The sequence below is a fragment of the Ixodes scapularis genome, unplaced genomic scaffold, assembly GCF_016920785.2.
Source record: "Ixodes scapularis isolate PalLabHiFi unplaced genomic scaffold, ASM1692078v2 PGA_scaffold1__304_contigs__length_218370807, whole genome shotgun sequence".
Classification (NCBI taxonomy): domain Eukaryota; kingdom Metazoa; phylum Arthropoda; class Arachnida; order Ixodida; family Ixodidae; genus Ixodes; species Ixodes scapularis.
The window spans coordinates 143,361,454-143,385,168 of NW_024609846.1; the positions used below are offsets into that span (position 1 = coordinate 143,361,454).

General features: G+C 49.3%; 2 protein-coding genes across 2 annotated transcripts in view; one reads left to right on the forward strand and one right to left on the reverse strand.

The window, feature by feature from the left end:
- Positions 1 to 7,138, forward strand: part of LOC115318386 — a 72,048-nt gene extending 64,910 nt beyond the window's left edge. The window contains exons 9-11 of the mRNA XM_029978094.2: positions 72 to 225; positions 3,358 to 3,483; positions 6,946 to 7,138. Coding sequence (XP_029833954.2) covers positions 72 to 225; positions 3,358 to 3,483; positions 6,946 to 6,981 — 316 coding nt within the window. The 3' untranslated portion in view covers positions 6,982 to 7,138. The remainder of the gene's footprint in view (positions 1 to 71; positions 226 to 3,357; positions 3,484 to 6,945) is intronic.
- LOC8050949 overlaps positions 1 to 23,715 on the reverse strand; it is a 266,420-nt gene that overhangs the window by 211,575 nt on the left and 31,130 nt on the right. The window lies entirely within an intron of this gene.

Here is a 23,715-nt window from a genome sequence, read left to right on the forward strand (position 1 = left end):
ATTAAAAAGAACCCTATATAGTATGACATCAGTCGAAGCTTACGTATTCGTGTGGTTTATTTTAATAAAAGAAATCAGGATTATAACTGCTGGAATGACACGCCAAAACCAATAATGAGGAATAACTGGACCCTCCCTGCCAAGTATCTTGAAGAATACCTCACCGACGGGCGTGTCGATTTGTGCAAGGATCAACTATTTTATCTTGACCTTAAAACATGCAGCGTAAGTATCGCTTTGGACCTATATATTATAGTAATAAGCTACGTGGTTTTCCGAGTAGGTTCAAGAAAATGTAAAGAATAAAGCACAATGAGCCCTCACCTTAAAATTTTGCATCACAGCATTGAGTGGAAGACATACTAAAACCCGAGATGGAGGCGAAAAAAGAAGACAAAGCGACTTAAGATTCAGTTAAAGAAAGTGACCAAACATGACTGGGACTTCGCTCGATTTATAATATATCCTACAAGAGACCACAAACATGGGGCTCATACAAGAAAGATGGACATTGTAGGGGAGTATATAGTGGTCTCCAATCTTAGCATGGTCATGTGAATTCCCCATTTTAGACAAATAATGTTATCCTGATCTCCAATGTCTAAACTGCACTCGTATATATTTTTTTTGTTCATTCGGTAGAGGCGGCTAAGCTGGCAGTGTAAGGCGTGGAGCCTTCGGAAACGTAAGCTGGTGAGACGCTTGTTGAGCGGAAGATACCCTTCGTGCACGAGAAAAGAAACAAGCTGAACTAGCTGAATATATAATATTTAACAAGGCAGTAGTGATGGAGGCTCTATGTCACCATTCGGAGGCCGATGTTTGGAACAAATGGGATAGGAGTGTTACGTCAGCGTTCAGCTGGTACTCGTGTTCAATCATTGAGGACACGAGTCTTAGCCGAACGTTGATGCAGCCCTCGTGTTCGATATGTGCCCTCCCGCTGACTTCCAGTAAATCATATAGTAAATCCAGCACTAATGTTTTAACGCGAAAGCATTTACTGTCTTACTGAGCGAAGCCAGAGTTGTCTGTAGCAGCGAAACGGGACCTTGATTCCTATTGGCTGCGAAGCGTCATGCGACTCCATAGCAAAGGCATTCATCGTTTCTAAGGAGCCGGCCGAACTGCTCGCAGCGCAGCGCGAGGGCTGGGCGCGGGTATGCACTGGCCTGACGTCAGGCTTAACGTTACGCTTTGACGTTTAACGTCGTCAACCTGTGCGAACAGCTGTTTGACGTGACGGGGGGACGCGGGTATGCGCTGGCCTGACATTAGGCCTAACGTTACGCTTTGAGGTGTAACGTCGTCAAACGGTACTCGTAGCTAGGGCGATAATGATGATGAAAGGACACGTGATTTCAGCACGTGCCGCGCCGAGCCTCGCACTCCCGCCGCTGCCTCACCCAGCGGCACAGCAGTCACCTGCCAGCCATGCAGGGCGATCTGAGCGGCGCTCCGCCGCACTCCCTGCCGACGCTGCGGCCGCTTCTGTTCCTCACGGCGCCGAGAATGCTTTCGCATTCACAACTCACTAGAGGTGCTTAGGTGCCTTCAGAATAACTTATCATTTGTTATCTAAAAGGTGTCAACTAAAGTCACTGATTAGATGAAAACAGTATAGGGCGTGTCTTTCGAATGTCCGACCTCCAGCGCTTGCTCTTCGATTTCCACCACCGTGTGCGATCGAGGTTCACAAGAGGGTAAAGCGTAAGAAGCTCGCGGCGGTGGCGGGACAACTAAAACAACTCTTTGCCGTTATCCCGCTGTCAATGCCTAGAACTGCATAATATAGAAAGAGAGAGTGAGAGATAGCATGCCAGCGAGAGTATGGTGGCTACTGACACCTGGATTTGCAAGGTCTACCTTGCACAAGATGCTGAGTTCACGTAAAGGCAAAGTAGCAATTGCGTGAAGAAATCAAGGGAAAGTGAGACGAGCTTTTCTGGGAAACGTTTGGGCATCTTGCACCTAATTTCTCAATTCAGTGTTAAAGCTGGGCTTCACTACAGGTAGTCTGGCTGTCCTTTGGAATTTTTGGGCCTGAATCGTAAGCGCATGCCAGAGTTAGCCTTTACTTCTGGCTGTTCGGTTTTCATGTGGTGACTTTGAGCCAAAATTGCCAAGCAACTGCCAGATTTGGATTTCACTGCTTGTTCTTCGGTTTATAGACGAAGCATCTTGGGCTTAAGTCTGGAACTTGGGCAAAAATGTGGCGAGCCCCATAAAAGCCATAGAAGCGCCAAAGAAAAGTACTCCGGCATTAACTAACGCCTAGGAGCAAAACCATATTAGGACCGAGTTGGGTCCCTATGACTGCCATGGTTGTGCCAAGTTCAATGTTTCTTTGGCGTGCTCCATGGGATATGTCTGAGGGATGCGTTCCAAGGAAATCATGCATCATTTTGTTTTCAATGGCTTTATTCTTCGTTTCAATGAAACGTTAGCACATATTCGAAGCTACGAACTGACGGTGCAAGTCAAGCAGCGCGGCGCAACCTCACCCCGTTCGTCGTCCCTTTTTAATCATATGATATCACTAGCACAACCAATCAGGCGCAGTGATTGCACCGTTTAAACTGTGTTTTAACTTGTGCGTGCGTGTTGGGGTATGTCCAACATATTACGACGTTTTGATATATGGTTAAATGAAGTATAGTTTCATCATTTCCAAGCTGTGTTTTTGATTATAGAGCGTTGCGTAAATAAAAATGCGTTCCTAAATTTGCGCCTTACATCTGAAATGACGAATTTTGGGACTTGTTACGTAGGGGCACGGGTTTTCCGGTAGATTTTAGAGCAAGCACCTCAATTCATGACACCACGATAACATTAGTATTTGAACCGGCGCGACTTGACAATGGGAATTAGTGCCGCCGCGGCACTGCAGTCAACAGGGCAGCAGAAAATCGCTGCAGTTTGCACGTGCGGCCGCACGTGTCCGTGCACACGGTGCACGTGCACAACCACCACCATACTGACCGTACTGCCGAGGTGGCGGTGTCGACACCTATTGCGCTCTACACCACACGCCTCACGCGAGCCGCTCCGGTCCCAACACTACCTCCTATTGTAGTACACTCTACCACGACCGCAAACTGGGCATATGGAGGCCACCATGTTGCTCCTCGTGTGAAAAGGCACATGCGTTTGCAGTCCAGCCAAACCTATCTTCACGGGGATGCTCCACGTGTTTTCACGCGTAGGGTACCAGTTGGTACGTTTTGCTCGCAAACGTCTACAGGAATACCCCTGGAAATGACGCACCACTACGGCTTTCATCTTGAATACTACTTGCACCGTGTAATCAAAGAAGACACTTAACGTGTCCTAATGTCTTGACATGCATTCTTACAGAAGAGGTACACCACCGGTAGAAAGTCCCTAAGCTGCAGAGTGTCTTGCTGCGACGAAGGCACTACGGATCGTTCTGGTTACGTAGTAGAACCCGATGGAAGATACTGTGGCTTGCTGGGGTATAAGGTTGGTACTTGCACCCATCACTTGACAGAATCAAGCATACCAAAGCTTGTTTTTCCGCTCATCTCTCTGAAGGCTTTAGCAGCCGACATTTAAATCTCGCTTCATTTTTTCTTTTTCGTTTATCTCTCATGTGTTCTCTTTCTCTACCTTGCTTTTCCAAGAGTGTCCCTCTACTTTCTGGTGAAGATATTAGAAGCTTTCGTCCCTTTTCCTTCTGTACCTCATTTCTGAACACATTATGTACCTCATTTCTGAACATACCCCGTTTCACTTCAAGTTTGACCGCAACCTACAATCAACCTGACAGAGCAATTTAAGCATCGCCAAAAGTACATCACGGTGCAGATCACGTTTGCCTGTTTGCTGTCACCGACTAAACCACTCCCTTCTAGTGAATGCGCCACAATACTGCGTTTTTTTTGTTGGTAGTGTTTAATTTATACTGCGCGAACCCTCAAAGACAACAAGAGCCGTGACGATGCACTTTTGACCATATTTGAATGACTTGAACGGATCGTAGTGTCTATTGCGGTCAGACTTAATGTGAAGCGGGGAACTTCACAATGTGCTAGAGGAGGACGCAAGAAATAAATAAAAAGATTGTCTGCCTCGCAGAAAACTGAGCTGGTACGTCTGCTTTTAAGCGTCTATCATAGGTGTGCAGGTTCTCCGCATTTTTGATTGGCTTAAATACAAACAGTATGATGTTGAAGAGGGAAACAGAAGATAAACGTCTGTATTTGCCAAGTTCGGCACCAATCCTGAAGGATATTTCAAGTTCGCCTCATTTCCAAGACTACCAGTGTGCTTCGTGGCACTTGAGAGCGCTCTACAAGTCGGTAATGCGCCTTAGAGGGGGTCGGTGGCCGAGTGGGCTAGCGCACACTTTAGCGCACACCAGCTCGGAGCACTTGGAGCGAAAGTTCGCGCTGCAGAACACAGCATCCTGGGTTCAATCCCCACCCCTGCCCCCTTCGATCTTGATGAGCACCGTACCGGCGTGCGGTCGTATATCACTACTGCGTGGTGCACGTTAAAGACCCCAGGCTAGCGGTTGTACTGCACTGGCTAAATTTTTAATCTACAGCTTGGAGATTCGTCACCCGTTGAGGCAGACCAAGTTCTAAACTCTATAAATATACGCACAACCCAATTTTTTTTAACAGGCCTTTACTCTTCCCTTTGTGACGACACAACCAGGATTATCAGTTGTCGATAACAGGTTTGATGGTGTCTTCAAAAGGAACAGCGGAAAATTGGAGTCATCGCATTACATAAACCAACACCATCTGGGGGGACAGTTGGACGTTACTTTTACTTCCATCGATGAAAGCAAAATTGGTCCTACTCAACACGTCACAGTGAGCGTTGTTTTAATCGTGAAAGGCCGGCCAGGATAGCATCTTGGATTGGTCACGTCGCCAATAAGAGCGAGTAAAGCAACAGCTGACGCACATCACAAAAAATACTGACCAGCAGGGCCCGTTTGCTCGAAGCGCTAACCGCGGCTAAAGTTAGCCGCAGTACCTAAGAGAGGGATTTTGAAATCACGTGACTGACTTTGTAGGGATGCGGGGAAACATGGCGGTGCCCCTGTGAGTGAGCGCCGCTCGCTTTGAAACTAACACTTCGTTGTAGTTGCAATATCGAGCGTGTTAGTCAGCGACGAATGATGCAGGAGGCTTTCGCTTTGCCTTACCTCACTTAAATCGTAAAGCATGAGCAATGACTTCGCCGCATTTTTTGGATAGTCTTTCGACTCTGGCCATTCCTAAACCTAAATGAATTTGATAATTGTCGGCATGGCAACGTCTTTGGAAAGTGGATTGCCTTGACTCACTCGGCCAGGAATTTAAAGCACACAAAAGTACACAGCGTCCCAAGAGACCTTTTCTAAATTTCCCAAGTACCGAGGTCCATACTACGAGTGTATAGTTACACGTGTTACACGTGCTGGCGTCTGCAGTAGTGATTGTTCTAAAGCAAAAAGTATAAAAGAAATTTTGCCTTGCACGCGCGTTCGTCAAAGTTTTATGATGATTATTTACTTCGAATCTTTTATAAGAGGAAGGCCAGCGCGCGCGGGCCGTAGAACTACATTTCCAGCGTTCTCCTCGATGCTTGGGTAAATTAGAAAAAAGGTCGATTGGGGCGCTGTCTACTTTTGTGTGCGATCAATACCCGGCTGGTTGAGCCAATGCAATTCGCTTTCCAAAGACGTTGTATGCCGACAATTATCGCGTTCATTTAGTCTTTGGAACGGCCAGAATCGAAGGATTATCTAAAAAAATGCGGCGAGGTCATTGTTCATGCTTTCCAATTTAAGTGAGGTAAGGCAAAGCAAAAGCCTCCTGCACCATTCGTTGCTGACTAACGCGCCCGATGTTGCAGCTACAACGACATATTACAGGGTGATTCGAGGAGACGCCAGGCTCTTTAAATCGACCTCAAAATTCGGTTTCTTAACCTAGTACGCTACGACTTTGTGCAGCGTTGCCCGCAGATGGTGCATTTTTTTTGTAAAACTTGCAAAGAGCGAACTTACCTGAGGAAAAATTAAAGAAAGAAAAAGGCTTAGCTCCTATGGAAACGCAGCGAAGCCACCGGTCTTCAAACAACACGGCGCCGTTTCGCACGCGAGACAAGAGATGGCGCAAGCGGTCACGACGCCAACTGCCGCCAACAAACAAGCATACGACGCTGAGACCCGGCGTCTTTAGTAGACAAGGAGCTGCAGTTCCTTGTTGTTACCGCGCCTGTTTTTGTTTCTGGGACTGACGCCGCCTGTGGAACGCGCGCCGCTTTTAAGTCGAAAAGATCGTCTGCTAAAAACGCCGGCTCTCGGCGCCGTATGCTCGTTCGTTGGTGGCGTTCGTTGCGCCATCTCTTGTCTCGCGTGCGAAACGGCACCGTGTTGTTTGAAGACCGGTGGCGTCGCTGCATTTCCATAGAAGCTAAGCCTTTTTTCTTTCTTTACTTTTTCCTCAGGTAGTTCGCTCTTTGCAAATTTTACAAAAAAAAAAAAAAAAAGCACCATCTGCGGGCAACGCTGCACAAAGTCGTAGCGTGATAGGTTAAGAAACCGAATATTACGGTCGATTTAAAGAGCCTGGCGTCTCCTTGTATCACCCTGTAGTTCCAAAGCGAGCGGCGCTCACTCACTGGGGCACCGCCATGTTTTCCTGCATCCCTACCGAGCCAGTCACGTGATTCAAAATCCCTCTCCTAGATACTGCGGCTAACTTTAGCCGCGGTTACCGCTTCGAGCAAACGGGCCCAGGTTTCAGCTCCGAGTACGACAACGTGCATAATATTATGAACATAATTTGTTTTTATTGCTGTGAAAGCTGACTGTTAAAGACTGTGAAAATACGAGGATGGTGACATTTGATGTTTTCCGACTGCTGACTGCTATAGTAAAAAAAAGCAAAAATGATTTTTCGTTTTTTTTTTTTTTTTCAGATGTGCATTCATGGAGAATGTCTTGCGTTTACCTAGTTCTTCCTCCAAGACATTGAAAACAACTTTGGACGCCTAAAGTAAGGGTTACTATACATGCACAAAAAGTTAAGAAAAGGAGAATAAAAAAATAACGTAACTTTTGTGCCCAAGTTGTATTGTTACTTTCTGAAATAAAGTTTTTAGTTCGAATATGGGTCAGAATATTTTTTATATTCAGTCTATACCTCTAACTATACATATTTGCGGTAGCATTGGGTGAAACTTCTGGCGACCATCTTAGAAAATAAATTAAATCAGCATAGATCTGCAGAACGTTTAGCTCTCTAATAGTGAGTTCGTTTCCCACGCACTGGCACCGTGCGAGTTCTCTCCTAGAATGTATCGCACTCACGGGGTGCCACACGGAGAGCCGATCCCGAACAAACTTGCCGGTTGCCAACTGACGCTGTCGCCATCTATGTTCTAGCAAGAGCACCGACTTCAAACCAAAAATCACGCCCTGGTGTTCGGCATGACAACCGGGAACGAGAGACAGTGCGGTCGCTGCAATGTTTATATTTGAGATGAATTTAAGAACTCGATTGTTGAGAGAATATTTGCAGACAACGTATGTTACCACCACATTGTGTCAAAAATTCAACTGTTAAAAACAACAAAACTGAGCAATCTTACAATTCTGGTAGCATGTTCGCATTGGAGAAAACACCGCTGATACTATTTGCTTAGATGCTTGATCAGTTTTAAGCGTAAACTATTGAATTGATACTGTTTCAAATTAGTCAGTTAGAGTCTCCAGCAATACGTTTCGCGGCATCTTTTATTTTGATCCTTGGTCACATCAGCTTTTATTTCTGTGAGGGCGGTGAGATTAATCTTTGGTTAACATCACCATGTTTAGCTTTCTCGGCTGCTAATTGGACGGATCACAGCTTCTTCTAGACGAGCTTTCTTGACAAATGACCACTCGAGAGTCCACAATCGGCCATAATTCGTCAATAACTTTTCACCCGTACACCCGCGAGAGAAATATCGCGACCGCTGACATGTTTGTTCCGAGCCATATTTTACATCGGCAGATGTCAACGAAAGGACTAAAAACTTGCAAAAGTTTGGGTTGTCGATTGCTTCCTACAAGCTATACTAGAAAGTCACAGCTCAAGCTCGCGTTCACTCCCCTCTCTCGTGAAACGCAATTTGTAGCAGAAAACCCACTTTTTTCCGTTTTGTGCGAATAGCACCTTGTAGCAGATTAGTAGCTAACAATTCCCCGTCGTCTGCTCTCCCACCTCGCCTGCCTCGCCTGAGCAATGAATGACGGGATTGCATCCTGGCGCACGCTCGATTCTCTCGGTGCAGCGAGCGCATGCACGCTTTGAGTGCCGGCGCCGAAACGAACTCAGAAGGTGCCGCCACCCGTGGAGTGCCGACCGTACCAAACTCGCTCCACACTGCGAATGGGAACGCCTGGGCACGAGTGCAGTAAAACGAGCTTGCTATAAGGTCTCCTCTGGAGTGCGTCACAAGGCGAATGCTCGTGGGACCTACAACGTGGCCGTAGGTTGAGGAGTATGATCGATATCGCAGCTTAATCGCACTGTTGAAATGCGACATGATGCGTCTCAGATGGGCCGATATAATAGAAATTAAACAAATGTAAGCAAAATTCCTTCAACTTTTAAAGTTATAGCAGTCTTGCACGCGGAAGATTCCGAGAGCCGGAGGAACGCTCACCGGACAGAGGCTTATGACGAGCAATTACAACCTCTCAGGCACTAGTTCCCGGTCATGAAATAATACTGGCCACTTTACGTTTATATATTGGATAAAAGTTGACAATATTTTTCACTACTTTCTTCTGAAGGGTTCATGACGTAGCCGTGAATATATCTATATTTACGCAGTAACCGGGACTATACCGCAGTAACGGTAGTCAACGTGGCTCATTGCTGGTCATCCTGTGAGCAATCGACTTGGTGCAATGCCACCTAGACGACAGTAAGGCCTGCGCATGACGTCATTTTTAGTGAATCCCCGACCCGCCCCAAGCGGCAGAAACGCCGAAACTCGACGAGGGTCGCCGCAAAACGGCAGACGCGTCTGTCTTGGCGTCGCCGCGTGCTAGCGTCCCACTCGTTGTGGGACGTTGCAAGACGCGCTGTCGGCGATGCTTACTCAAGGTAGGTGGCGATGAGAGGATCCACTACTGATGACGTTTGGGAGGGGGTGGGGGGGGGGGGGTTGGAAGGAGCAGACCTCTTCTTCCAGGTAGTATTGCTTGGTGTCGGTAGCAATCGGCGCCTTGGAGGACCACGGCCCCTCGATTCTAGTTTTTGTGAGAACGGCCTGCCCCTTACGATGCTGCAAGAAGAATGAGGACTGGTAACAAACAACATTTATATTCACGCAGCTTTTCCTTTAAAGGGGTATTCACACGAGGGAGAAATCCCGGGGATTTCTCCCCGGCACGCGGGCATCACGAGATGAAAACGTTAGGCTTTTTGCACATCGCAAAGCCTGACGTTTTCGTCGTGGGATGTGCGTGCCGGGGAGAAATCCACGGGATTTCTCCCTCGTGTGAATACCCCTTAATGGGGTATCCACACGAAGGAGAACTCCGCTCCTTTCCTCCGCGGAGCGCGCATCACGTGAGACATACGTCATCCCTTTTTGACGCCTCGTGGCGCCGTTCTTTCGTTCTCCTCCGCGGCGGAGGCGCGGAGGCTTCGTGCTGTCAGCACGAAAGCTCCGCAGGTGCACGCGGCGGAGCCGGGGACGGAGTTTCCCGGTTGTTGACGTCACGACATCCGTCCGCGGAGTTCTCCTTCGTGTGGATACCGCATAAGGGGTATCCACACGAAGGAGAACTCCGCGGACGGATGTCGTGACGTCAACAACCCGGGAAACTCCGTCCCCGGCTCCTCCGCGTGCACCTGCGGAGCTCTCATGCTAAAATACGAAGCCTCCGCGCCTCCGCCACGGAGGAGAACGGGATGACGACGCCGCGAGGCGTCAAAAAGGGATGACGTATGTCTCACGTGATGCGCGCTCCGCGGAGGAAAGGAGGGGATTTCTCCTTCGTGTGGATACCGCTTTAAGGGGTATCCACACGAAGGAGAACTCCGCGGACGGATGTCGTGACGTCAACAACCCGGGAAACTCCGTCCCCGGCTCCGCCGCGTGCACCTGCGGAGCTTTCGTGCTGACAGCACGAAGCCTCCGCGCCTCCATCACGGAGGAGAACGGCGCCGCGAGGCTTCAAAAAGGAATGACGTATGTCTCACGTGATGCGCGCTCCGCGGAGGAAAGGAGCGGATTTCTCCTTCGTGTGGATACCGCTTTAAGGGTTGTACACACGAAGGAGAACTCCGCGGACGGATGTCGTGACGTCAACAACCCGGGAAACTCCATCCCCGGCTCCGCCGCGTGCACCTGCGGAGCTTTCGTGCTGACAGCACGAAGCCTCCGCGCCTCCATCACGGAGGAGAACGGCGCCGCGAGGCGTCAAAAAGGGATGACGTATGTCTCACGTGATGCGCGCTCCGCGGAGGAAAGGAGCGGATTTCTCCTTCGTGTGGATACCGCTTTAAGGGGTATCCACACGAAGGAGAACTCCGCGGACGGATGTCGTGACGTCAACAACCCGGGAAACTCCGTCCCCGGCTCCGCCGCGTGCACCTGCGGAGCTTTCGTGCTGACAGCACGAAGCCTCCGCGCCTCCATCACGGAGGAGAACGGCGCCGCGAGGCGTCAAAAAGGGATGACGTATGTCTCACGTGATGCGCGCTCCGCGGAGGAAAGGAGCGGATTTCTCCTTCGTGTGGATACCGCTTTAAGGGTTGTACACACGAAGGAAAACTCCGCGGACGGATGTCGTGACGTCAACAACCCGGGAAACTCCATCCCCGGCTCCGCCGCGTGCACCTGCGGAGCTCTCATGCTAAAATACGAAGCCTCCGCGCCTCCGCCACGGAGGAGAACGGGATGACGACGCCGCGAGGCGTCAAAAAGGGATGACGTATGTCTCACGTGATGCGCGCTCCGCGGAGGAAAGGAGCGGATTTCTCCTTCGTGTGGATACCGCTTTAAGGGGTATCCACACGAAGGAGAACTCCGCGGACGGATGTCGTGACGTCAACAACCCGGGAAACTCCGTCCCCGGCTCCGCCGCGTGCACCTGCGGAGCTTTCGTGCTGACAGCACGAAGCCTCCGCGCCTCCATCACGGAGGAGAACGGCGCCGCGAGGCGTCAAAAAGGGATGACGTATGTCTCACGTGATGCGCGCTCCGCGGAGGAAAGGAGCGGATTTCTCCTTCGTGTGGATACCGCTTTAAGGGTTGTACACACGAAGGAGAACTCCGCGGACGGATGTCGTGACGTCAACAACCCGGGAAACTCCATCCCCGGCTCCGCCGCGTGCACCTGCGGAGCTTTCGTGCTGACAGCACGAAGCCTCCGCGCCTCCGTTACGGAGGAGAACGGGAGAACGGCGCCGCGAGGCGTCAAAAAGGGATGACGTATGTCTCACGTGATACGCGCTCCGCGGAGGAAAGGGGCGGATTTCTTCTTCGCGTGGATATCCCGTTATAAGACGCCAGATGAGACGAAGGGGAAAGTTAAAAAAAGAGGTATGGCGGAAAGATAAGGCGTCAAGCGCCATCGCGCTTATGCCGACGTGGCCATTTTGCGTCTTTTGGGGCTCTGTCCTGGTTCATGTAGAGGATCGCAAGCTTGGGCAGTAGCATGCGACTTCTAGTTTAACGAGTCAGTGTTATTGTAACTAGCATGGTTTTTGTTTAAAATAGAATTGTTTCATAGGTATACCTTAATTGTACTGCAGAAGAAAAGTCATCCAGCGCTACATATAATTCAAACTGACCGCACACCGAAAAGGATATTTTTACATTTGTGCTCTCTTGAAGGGACGACATGGGACGACACCAGGGATTGACACACAAAAGTATTTATTTTTGTAACTATGACAAGCAAAACAAACCAACTCTGAAGACGGTGAGTGATGTATGTCATTCATACATTACAAATATCAGAATACAGATACAAAATGTATGAATAAGGCGTCAACAGTGCAACACTGGAAAAAATGTACAGTATTACAGCAAGACTTACAGCGAAAAATGCATAATGCTGGAGGGCATTTAAAGAAATTACCATCCAAGTTCCATGAAAAGCGCTTGCACATATGACCATGTAACTAATACAGCAACAATAGAAAAACAATCTGGTCCAGTGGCTTCTAAATTCAGTGACCGAATGGAAATGTCCGTCAACAAAGAAACTACAGCCACAATACTTCCTAGTTATACCGTATACCATGACCGCAACGGAAGAATGACTAGAAACCCGCACGAGACAACAAGCCGCGGAACCAACTCAACTCACACAACGAGTCAAGAGACACAGACAAAGCAGCCGAAGTATCCGCCCTCCGTCGAGTCCGCGACTCCGAAGCCAACCGTCGCGCCGCAGCCGTAGCCACAACCGTTGAAGTCGTTTTTAAAAGTTTTCAAAGTTCGTAATAATTTTAAAAGTTTACTCTATAGAACAAAGTTATTGATTAATATTATATATCTGACAAAGGTTCAGGATAAGTGGCACTGTTGCGCCTACTAACGGCCAGTAGAGTCCCTAACTCCTGGGCCGCGAAACGGCTCGAGTGGCCACTCTTTACGTAGTACTATACTTCGTTTCAGCTTCGGTCCAGACGCAGCCAAAGCTACAAGCGCGAGCTCCGGGCTTTCAGCATCCCTGCCAAGCACGCGCGCTCGTGCAGTGCAACCACTGTTCTGGACCACATGCTCGCGCTTGTAGCATCGGCTGCGTCTGGACCGAAGCTGAAACGAAGTATATATTTGTCTATGCTGGATCTTTATACAACCGCGTTCGCAACCGCTTTGCGAACGCGGATCCGCTTCCAGTGTGAATGAGCGGTAAGTGTTGTCGTGGGCACCGACTTGTGATGAAGGGGGTACTACTTCATTATCTATCCTTGAGCGCAGCTCGTCTCCGGCATGACATGGTTTTTTTGCGACATGTCAAAGGTGCCCGTCGGTAGCGGTATAAGACATTTGCTTGTGTATTTTTTTTAATCGTTCGTTTTATGTACGGACGGCGGGCTCCGCCAGCCCATTCAATTGGGGGTGGCACGGGGCTGTACAGAGGTGCCCCTGTTGCTCAATTGCTGAATCGTCGTATATAGCCACGCTGGCTATATACGACGATAAAAACCAACGACCAAGGGTGACTCCCGCTGGGGAAGGTACTGCTCGACGGAGCCCTGCTTTCTGTTCTCACCCCCTCCCTCCCGTGAAGTTGTAAATAAAGGCAGCGCGGACTCCGAGTGCAGATACTGTCAATAGAGACTGCGCTGTTTTCTCGGCCTTTCTTGGCCCTCAGGGAAAACGTGTGGCGTGTTCGTCAAATAAACACGTCATTATACAGACCCAAGGAACCTACGGTGTTTCTATGTGGTAACCCCCTCCGTCCCTCCCCCTTTAGGGGAATCCCACAGTGTCAATAAGAATACTCCGTTCACCCTCATTAAGCTGAGACTGCAGCAAATACCACAAGCACGAGAGCTCGAGGTCGCTGATGCTTTGAAGCGTTCTTCTGCAGAACAAGCGCTTGCGCTAGAAATGTTTCTCGAAGCCAGGAGCGCGGCCTCGCTGCTGCTTGTAGTTTTGGCTGCGGTCTCAGCTTAAGGGTGAACAGAATATCATAAAATGCATAGATGTCCTTCTGTTTAGGATTTGGGGGACAACTTTTTCTTGCATTTCCGAAGAAGTGAACACCGTGCGAGCACAGCTGTGATCGGCACTCAGTGTGCGCAGTCGCACGGGCACCTATAGCTTTGGCTTCATTGTCAAAAAAAGTTTTCCCAAAATATATACGTTTCTGAAACAGAGCTCCTGGCCGGTTTCATTTCTACTGTTCGAGCGTATGGCGCGTGATTTGCTCGCTTTCCGAAACGACGAAACTGTGCGCGCTGGGCTTAGGATATCGCACGCTGGGCTGAGGACTTATAGACAATTGCAAGCGGGGCGACTGGCCGCCGCCATGCCTCTGTTCGTCCGGGAAAGCCCGTGCAATCGTAAGTTTGACAAGCCAGAGCCTCCTCTATACTCACAAAGTCTGGCAGTTCGACAACGGAGCCATAAACTGCCTGGTCGCAGATTTGGTGCTCGAGGATCTGGTAGCAGAGAGCATTTCTTGGGGAAGCTGGTATTCAGCACACAGCTTTTGCAGCGGCGAGGACCCGAAACATGGTTTTCGAACCCGACAAGAAAAGAAGCGGTAGCGAGACGAACGAGAGGAGCAAAAGCGGACATTCCATCGCTGGGGAGAAGTGCGTTTCGTCGTCTCGCCGCAGCGGGGCGCCCGTTACATGACTCCTCGAGAGTTCCTGTATAGGCTCCCTACGGGAGCCAGAATTGCGCCGCGTCTGTTTTCCACGAGCCGCCGCGCCGCTATTCGCCAAGATCCGATCACGTGAGTAGCCGGATCAAGTGCCATGCAGGAAAGTAGACGTTGCACGCGTCCCGGCGTACGTTCCCCTGCTTTAGAGCGCGCCGCGCACCTCGAATGCGCGGCACCGCTATTCGCCGAATTCAGACACGTGGCGAGCGGGATCAACATGCCGTGCAGGAAAGACGGCTCTGTGGGGATGAATGCGCAACCTTGGCTCCCGTAGTGAGCCTCTACAGGAACTCTAGACTCCTCTAAAGCCACTTTATTCTGGGAAAAGTGGCGCCATTCATTGTTGTGGAAATGCTCAAGACACGTGCCGCGCGCCACTCCTGGGAAGCACATGACGTCTGAAATCTAGCTCAGTGGTGCGCTGTGCCGCCATGATGTTCCCGAGGGCTGCACGTTGCACGTGCCCCGTGCATTGACGCACCTTGCGCTACTTTCGAAATCAATAAACGTCTTCAACAACAACAACAACATGAAGGGGATTTAGACTCTCATCCGTTGTTTGCCACTCTAACTTTTTACTTTGGGATTCCAATATAAAAGTCGCAGTGTAAAGAAGTAGTCGAGTATAAAGGAATGTGTAATGTCCTAGAAAGTCCCGAAAACATGCGTCGTGGGACATCCCATGGATGTTTTTCGGTGTTTCACTTGGGTCGTTTTCAAAAAGGTTTTGGGGAATCCATGGGCCATTCTTAATATCCCAATCAGGACATCCTTAGTATGTTTGCTGGATCTGTGTTTGTAGCCTGGTATAATACAGTGCACACTGAGGCATCGCGAAGGATGGGTCTAACCAATGCACTGTTGTGTTTTTTTGTATGCAAGTTTTATTTGCAGTTTTTAAAATAAATAATGCTGAGCGCGTTGTTTAAAGGGACCATGAAGGCAGTTTCGAAGTTTTATTCGACGATTGAAATGGATGTCAGGCACGTTTCAGATACCGTTGACCAAATTCTAGCCCGAACAGAAATTTGGGTGTCGCACCAATCGAGCAAACAGGCGCGGTAATAATAGAGAGTTTTAGTAGATCGTTCCCAAGACTCCGATAACGATATCCCGATACTCCGCCACCGCCTCCCTTGCGCATGCATAGTATCGTTATCGGGGCTATCGGAGGTATCGGAACGATCTACTAAAACTCTCTAATAGCGCCGGGAACGATGCCTGAGATCCCACCGAGGCGGCGGCAGAAAGGTGAACTAAAGTGCGCCGTCGAAGCGTGACGACAACGGGCTCCTCGTCTGGCGATTGGTTCAAACGATAGACGCGCTCTTGGTTTCGATTTCGGTGGTGAGATATGATGAAAAAAAGTTTATTTGAACCTTGGATAATCTTTTGAAGTTGTAGTTGGGAATTAATAGGTTTCATACCGTGTATAAAAGCATAATCTGAAGCGATCCCTCCGTATGTCACTGGCTGAACGCATCCCGCACTGCTACCTCAGGCGCGTAACAAGCATCGAGCAACCATAGACAAAAAAAAAGAAAAAGGTACGAGCGCCGGAGGCGGCGGACTTTTGGTTTTGGTTTCGTGCGTCGTCTCGTGTTCGCTTTGCGAACTGGTGTTTCACGAATCATGCCGCGTTTATGTGCAGTAGTAGGTTGCGCGAAAGGTCGGCTGAAGACGTGCGGTCGATCGGGCGACGTTAGTTTGCATAAACGGCCGACCGATGCAGCAATGCGCAGCATTTGGTTGTGCGCCGTCGTCTTGCGTAGAGCTGTGGACAGCGGTGTCAGGATTTGTTCGTTGCATTTCCGACCAGAAGACTTTGAGCAGCACCTTCACGTCAGCCGGAGTCTGGGTAAACGTGGGGCGGGGAGTCGCTCTGAGGCGGCGACCGAGGAGTTGGTGGTAGGTCTGGGGCGCCCTCGTAAAGCGCCAATCCAGAGTTCTGCGTCCTTAGCAGCATCTCCCGTTCAGTCGGCGTGAGGTCGCTGAACGGGAGCTCAAACTCGTTTGCGAGCGCGGCGTTGTCGTTCATTTCTTCCAGGTTTTCTTCACAGACCGCCGTGCACTACAGCGAATCACGGGAGCCACACTGAGTGTGCACTAAATCCTACCGATGCCGACAATGCTCCCTGACGTCACTTATTTTTCCAGAGGCGAAAAGGGAAGAAATCTGAATGTTTGTTTCGGTTTCGCAAATTTATTTGAAGGTACAGAAATAAGAGTCGCAACGTTCTAGAAAAAACTGTGTGGCACTCCAGGACCCCAATGCTTCCGAAAACACCTTATTTTTTTTTAAATAAATTGCCTTCATGGTCCCTTTAACGGTGCACCCGCAGGCGATATGAAGGTGAACGCCGGACCGTCCACCGGTTCGTGCAATCAGCGCTATGACGCGGCTGCCGTGGCGGCTCGCTTTCTTATCGCGCTCTTCACCGAGATTAAACACTTGGATCGGGCGCTGTTCTCAGCTCTGCTGCTATACTCCCCGCAGATAGCGCGAGGATAGCGGAAGGAACCTTTCAGAGGCTATCGGCAGACATTGTGATTTAGTATATTTTGTGTGTGATATGTGCTAAACCGGAAGGCTGCGGAACAAATCGAAAAGTAACTTATCCTTTCCGTTTCTTAAAAACAACAGTTATTAGCATTCGCAGTTATTATACTTCGTTTCAGCTTGGGTCCGAGCGCGGCCGATGTTATGAGCCGAAGGGCCAATCAAACAGCGAAAGAGGCGCAACGTCATGGCGTGCTCTCTGCTGTTGATATGATTAGCCGGTATTCGCCGTTTTTCTGTACGTGCTCCTCTGCCGGCTACTTCTATAAAGCGCAGAGAGCACGCCATGACGCTGTGTTTTTTGCGCTGTATGATTGGCCCTTCGGCTCATAACATAGGCCGCGCTCGGACCTCAGCTGAAACGAAGTATAAAGTTCACTCATGAATGAAAAAAGCGGTTGAGTCACTGATAAGCCATGCCGAAGAACGTCCGCTCTAGTTCACGTGCAATGTGCAAATCATTTGCCGGCAATGACGGGGGCACGGCGCCCACAAAAAGCGATGCCGAAACCGAAACCCACTTCCACGCTTTATGTGGGGAGTAGCATCAGAACTGAGAACAGCGCTCAATCTAAGCGCTTAATCTCGGCGAAGCGAGCGATAAGAAAGCGAGCCGCCACGGCAGCGGCGTCACGGCGCTGATAGCACGCACCGGTCGACGGTACGCCGTTCGCCTTCATATAGGCAACCTGCAATGCTGTTTGGTTTGGCGCCATCTAGCGACTGAAGCAAGAAATATTAGGTACCCCTGGGAGTGGCGGCTGCATTGTTCAAACGTGAGCTATTACTCTGGTCGCGCCGCTGAGCCTACTGTCTGCAGCAAGAAATACTGGGTATCCCAGGAAGCAGTGATCCCGTAACGTGTCAGTAGAGCGGAAGCTACGGCCCTCGCGGGCCAATCGGAACGTGACTGCGTATCACCGGAGCGCGCCTCAACTCCGAAGAAGTATCAGGCTTTTCGCTGCGTCATGCTCCAACATGCGTGCGTTGCGCTCGTATACGTCCCGCATTTCGACGCCTTCGGCACGCAATGTGGGGCTTATCGTTCGCCCTTTTGCCAAGTTACAACAAGGCAGGGTATAACCGTGCGCTCTCACCCTGCTGGCGCCGCCTGGCCGTTGCCGGCTGCCTATCGCCTGGGGGTGTACAACTAATTCACTGTGCCACATTGCAGACTACGGTTGGTTGATTTTTGGCGCAAATAAAAGCTTTATCTTGATAATAATGATGATGAACTTGATTGCAGGTGTGTGGCAGCTTCGCCACAAAGTTGCCGAACCTCAGGTCGGTCACTAATGGACACGTTAGTTACTCTTTGTTTAAACGTTCAAAAAGAGCCGAGTAGCGGCAATAGGAAATCTGTTGTGTGTATGTTTAAACAGCGGGAAGTCAGCCCAGTGGGCGTCTGGTGTCTTTGTTGGAATTGAAAGTCAGTGCAGTATACCGCCGCTAGTCTGGTGTATTCAATGCGCACCACACAGTAGTGATATACGACCGCACGCCGGTACGATGCTCATCCAGATTGAAACAGTGATGGAGGACTGAATCCACGATCACTGGGTTTTGAAACTCCAGCTTTCCCTTCGCGTGCTACCGATCTGCGTGCTACCTATCGTGGTCGAATTCGACCTCCTGAGGAAAACAACAAATTCTCTGTTTTTTGGCATTTAGTACTAGTGTCGCCATCTCTTTTAATACGTCGAAAATATAATTATCCGGGCGAGTTTATTTACACATATACGCAAATAAATCAATATTTAGTTTCCTCGTCAAGGTCTTAAAATTACGATTGAAGGCACCTCTAGCACGTATGGCAAAGCTTTTTGTCACGTTTGTCTTCTAAGTAATTTTATTTACGAAAATGCCTCAAAAGGCGCTCAAAGGCAGTCAATGTGGTCGTATTTCTGCATTTTATTAAAACTATCCAGGTGCTCCCAAAGAAAACTTTAAGGGACTTAAAACCTTCAATACGTCGTCATAGTGAGCCCCCAAGAGAATGAATACTCTTGTGCTTTCCTGAAAGTCAGGTTTCTGATACGAAGTTTGTCCATTGTGTGACGAGCGGGTCAATCCCCTCAAGGGTGGACACAGCACAGACGCTGCTTGCACGGCCAGTACACCCCTCTGTCATCACGGCTCGCCTAATGTCGTTCGACGCTCCGGGCGGTTGCTATGGTAATTGCTGTGTTCTCTATGCGACCTCCTTGATTCTATGGAATACGTACGTATTTAAGCACTGCTTCTAGATGGCGCTCCACCGTACTATGTGGAACATACAGCTTAGAAACGAAAAACCTAGATGGCGCTTCAAACGACGGGAGGCGGACTGAATGGAGTCAGTGATAAAGGGGGGGGGGGGGGGGGGTGTATATTTCCGCTCCTTGGGAGCCCCATAACTGAGGTAGTTTAGTAACGTTAGTGCCTGATCTCACTACCCCTCATCCAGCTCTGCCCTCCTCCAGAGCCGTATGACCGGCACGCGCCGCGGCTCTGTTTACCAACGCGGCCCGTAGGCCGCACATGCGCAGCAGCTATGTGGGCAAATTCGGCCCGGCTCTCCATGTTTTCGCCAATGCGTTCTATGGTGTGCGCTTGTTGTTGACGTTGTAGAGACGCTTCAAGATTTATTTGTGCGTCGTATTTTCTGCCAACGTATGTCGTAACTTATGCCCGACTATTTGAGCTCGCTATCCGAGCCTGAACGGCAGCGGTATCGAGACAAACTGTGCGTGGACGTCGTTGCCTTCGACGATCCGTACGCCGTAAACAAGGCCTGGTGCAGTTCCGACGCGAAGTTGCTGCCACCGGCGTCGACGGCTCACGTCGCCGTTTATTTAGTTTTTTCGCCAAGCCAGTTGGCGGCCGACACGGTGCAGGCGTACAAGTCCCTCGAGGCCTTCGATTACTTCGAGTCTGTTTCCGCACTGCCGGCGGTATCAGCAGACTGTGGGTCTGCTGAAGTGTATTTATTGCTTGATTAAATACACACAGCGTCTTCGAGTCAAGGTATGATAATTTTCCGACTCTCACGACCACGCAAGGAATGACAAGCGGTAACGCTTTCTCCGTTCTGCAGTCTTGGCAGTAACACGCTACAAGTAACGGCGTTACCCGTAACGCGTTACTTTTTTCAGTGACAACTAACGTACTCGTTACTTTTTCAAAACAGTAACGAGTAACGTATTTACGTTACTATTTCAAGTAACGGGTAACGTAGTTATGTTACTCGTTGCTTCTTCTTCCCAAGTCTTAAAGGAATTGCACTTCATTTTTTTCCGTGTTTTTAGGCGTTAAGCCACGTGAATTTCTGAGTTTTCTGCACTTTGCTTTGCATTTTTTCTCGTGGGTATTTAGGTGAAACCGTAAAAAGGGATAAAGTAATTATCTTAAGTTTCTGCATGAACATAATGTTTCTTGAAATATGATTTTATGCACACGTGTACCGTCAAAACAGTAAAACCAGTTAAGTCATTATCAAAAAAGTAACGCTAGATTAACATGCGTTACTTCTTTTCGGTAGCGGTAACGCGTTCCTTTTATTTTGAGGTAACGTAGGTCGGTAACGCGTTCCTTTTATTTGCAAGTAACGAGCAGCGGGTCTCGTTACTTTTTTTTCCGTAATGCCTACAACATTGACGTTCTGTCGCCGATCTTCTTCCGCCTGATAGCGCGGGCGTAGCGAGCCACCGACGAGCGCTTGGCCGGTGCTTTGTGCTCGAACCCCGTGGGAACAAAATCCCGGTGGTTTCGATCAGATGACGGTTTTCCTGCACATAAGAAGACCTCAGGATGGAGATTGAAATCGAAGCCACAGTTGCCTTCAAGAAAGTGCTTGCCGCACGAACGGTCGTCCGCGCGAGGCGACCATTCTTTTCGATCCACGAATATTACCCCCCTTCTGCGCCTTTCAGAGTCAGCCTGGAACTTGTGGAAACTTACCCCGTTACCTTTGCTGTAGCTTTTGGTGCAATCAACGGCTACACAGCTTTGCGGCATTCTGAAATGCTATGACGCCCATGCGAAACGTGCGCCCTTTTGCCCACACCACGCGGCTCCGTCGCGATCGCAGATCCGCCGCAGCTCCGTGACGTCAAGCCCGCGTGTCGGTCTATATGTAGAGAGTTTGGCCGTTCATTGGGAAGTAAAAGAGGAAGTGGCCGTGTGGGCTTTCGCGTCGCAGCCTCGGTGCGTGGAGCGAAAGCTTGCGGTGGGAACCTCCTGGGTTCAATCCCCACCGCCCCCGCCCGCTTCGATCTGGATGAGTTTCGTACCGGCACGCGTTCGTGTGATCACTACTGCGTGATGATGCACGTTCAAAACCCCAGGGTAACGGTTGTACTGCACTGTCTAAATTTCTCATCTAGGGCTAAAGACCGGTCACCTGTTTTTTTAACGCCTGTTAAGGCGTTAAAAAAACAAGGCTGTATAAACATACAAAGCAAGCGAATTTTCCTATTGGGAAGTATAGAAGACAAATAAGGAGGCGACATTGGCCGAAAGCCGGCTGGGCGTGTTCCAGAGCGTGTTCACATATTCGAATGTGGCCAACCAGGACCGGAAATAATATCCTAGCGGTGGCTACGAGGAACAAAGTTATTAAGGTCGTCGGAGTGACTCTCGGTGACTGAAAATATGGTGCACGTGATGTTTAAATCACAGTCATCTAAAATCATGGTGGAAGAGCGCGACGGGTGGAACGATCGACATAATGCGTACACCAGGTGCCAAGGGCCGGAAATCTGCCGTCCGAGCGGTCACACCCTGTCCGAGCAAAACAGTTTGAGCGGCAAATTCGTTTCCAGTTTTTTGCATTATCATAACAGAAACATCCCATGCACCTTATTTTCCACAATGAAGGATTACTATATATTTAACTCTTATGCGCTTATTAAAACCATGTGCCTATGATTAAAACTGTTTCTCGCTACTACCCCTTGGGGATTATTTTCGGCTCCTGGTTGGCCAAGAGGGCATGCCAATCCCTCTTTTTGCGTCTGGCGCACGCGCCCTGGCTCTGCCCGTATGTCTTATGCACAAACCTCTCTGTATACACGATTCTGCCCTTCTCTAGTTCACTCTAGCCAAAGCTATAGAAACCCGTGCTCTTGCGGACATTGAGCACCGATCACAGCTGTGCTCGCGTTGTCTTCACATCTTCGAAAATGCCAGAAAAGGTTGTCTTGGAGTGTAGACCTTTCTAGTGCCACTAAATAAGCTAAGCTTCAGAGTAACAACAGTTGGCCATATGGTGGCTTAAAGTCATGGTTGCCAGTTATCTGAAGCGTTATCTGAAATCAAAGGAAACGCATTTCCTTCTTCCACAAATGCTTAAAGTGTTCTCGAGAAAGCGAAGCAATATTACGTGATCTTCCTAACAGCGAATATAATGCTGAAAGTAGAATTTTTACATCATGACGATTGGGAGTTGCGTCTGCTCTGCACAAGCACCAAAAATAGCGGCGCCCACAACAATGTCAGAGAGTTGAGTGCCAATACCCTAAGCGCAGCTCATTTAGTTGTTCTAGACCTTTCCAAAAAAAAAAAAAAGTGGGCTCCTGGCTGCTTCCATTACCAGTGTTCGTGCGATTGGCGCATAATTTTTTCGCTTTCCGAAGCGACGAACATGCACTTGCTGGGCTGGTGAGAGTGCACGCTGGGCTGAGGATTGGAAGGCTATATAGGGAGCGTTCCCTGATTTCAAGGGCTGTACAATCAGGACACTCAGCTGTACATTGTGATTGAAGGGGATTTTCTCCCTAGTTTGGTAACATAGAAATTCTGGCAAAACATCATAAAAGCACGGCTAGAGATAATGATAAAGCGTATTATATTCAGCTACGTGGTCAAAACCGGTGCATAAATATAAAGTGCATCGCAAGTTTATGCACGGAATACATCAAAAGATTAGATAAATTTGATAACAGACGGAGCACGGGGCCCGTGATCCGCAGAGTGTACAGTGACGACACAGCGTCACACTTTTTTTCGGAAAGATAGTGTGTGAACACAAAGGCTAGCTGCCATGGTCTCTGAACACTGTGTCCCCCAACCAAAGTGAGTGACAGCACCGTACGGGACCAGTATAGTGATAAGGTCAGGCGTTCGGTCGACGAACGCCGGCGTCGCCTGTTCGTCCTAGGATTGGCTGTACTGCCGTTTGTACGGTTTTCGGAAATGCACCGTTTTGTTTTTTTTATAAACAAGAAGTTGTACTGTGAGAAAGAGTAGAAAGAACACCTTGAGGAAGCGTTTTATTCGTCGATTATCCGCTGCCAGACGAGCAACAGGAAACGAGAAATCCACGTCAGGGATGTCCTCTGCCCACTATCCCCCTAAATGCGAACAGCTGAGGGGACGGAGCTCGGTCGCACTAGTGATGACTCCCCGCCACCGCCTCTCCTACCTTAGGCTGCGGTCCCACTGGTAATACATCAAACGAATTACAGTCTGAAGACATTCTCTGAGGATCTTCCTCTACGACTGTCCTGTCATATTCGTTGCACAAAATGTTTTTGCTGATATATTCGAAGGTGTTTACAGCAAACAAGAAATGCTTGAAGCGCGTCCTCAAATAATTCTGGCGTCATTTCTGCAGCGAAACTTTCTGGATGGTGTATATGAGCAGGGTGACTGCGCCCACAAGGGAGCTACCTCTTTCATGCACGAATCGAACCGTTTTAGTAGGAATGGCTCGCCGTAATAAATATCCTAATTGTAAACTAGACCCCGGCTTGCCGCCGGGCTGATTCCAAGTCGCAATAGGTCATGCCTGTTAAAT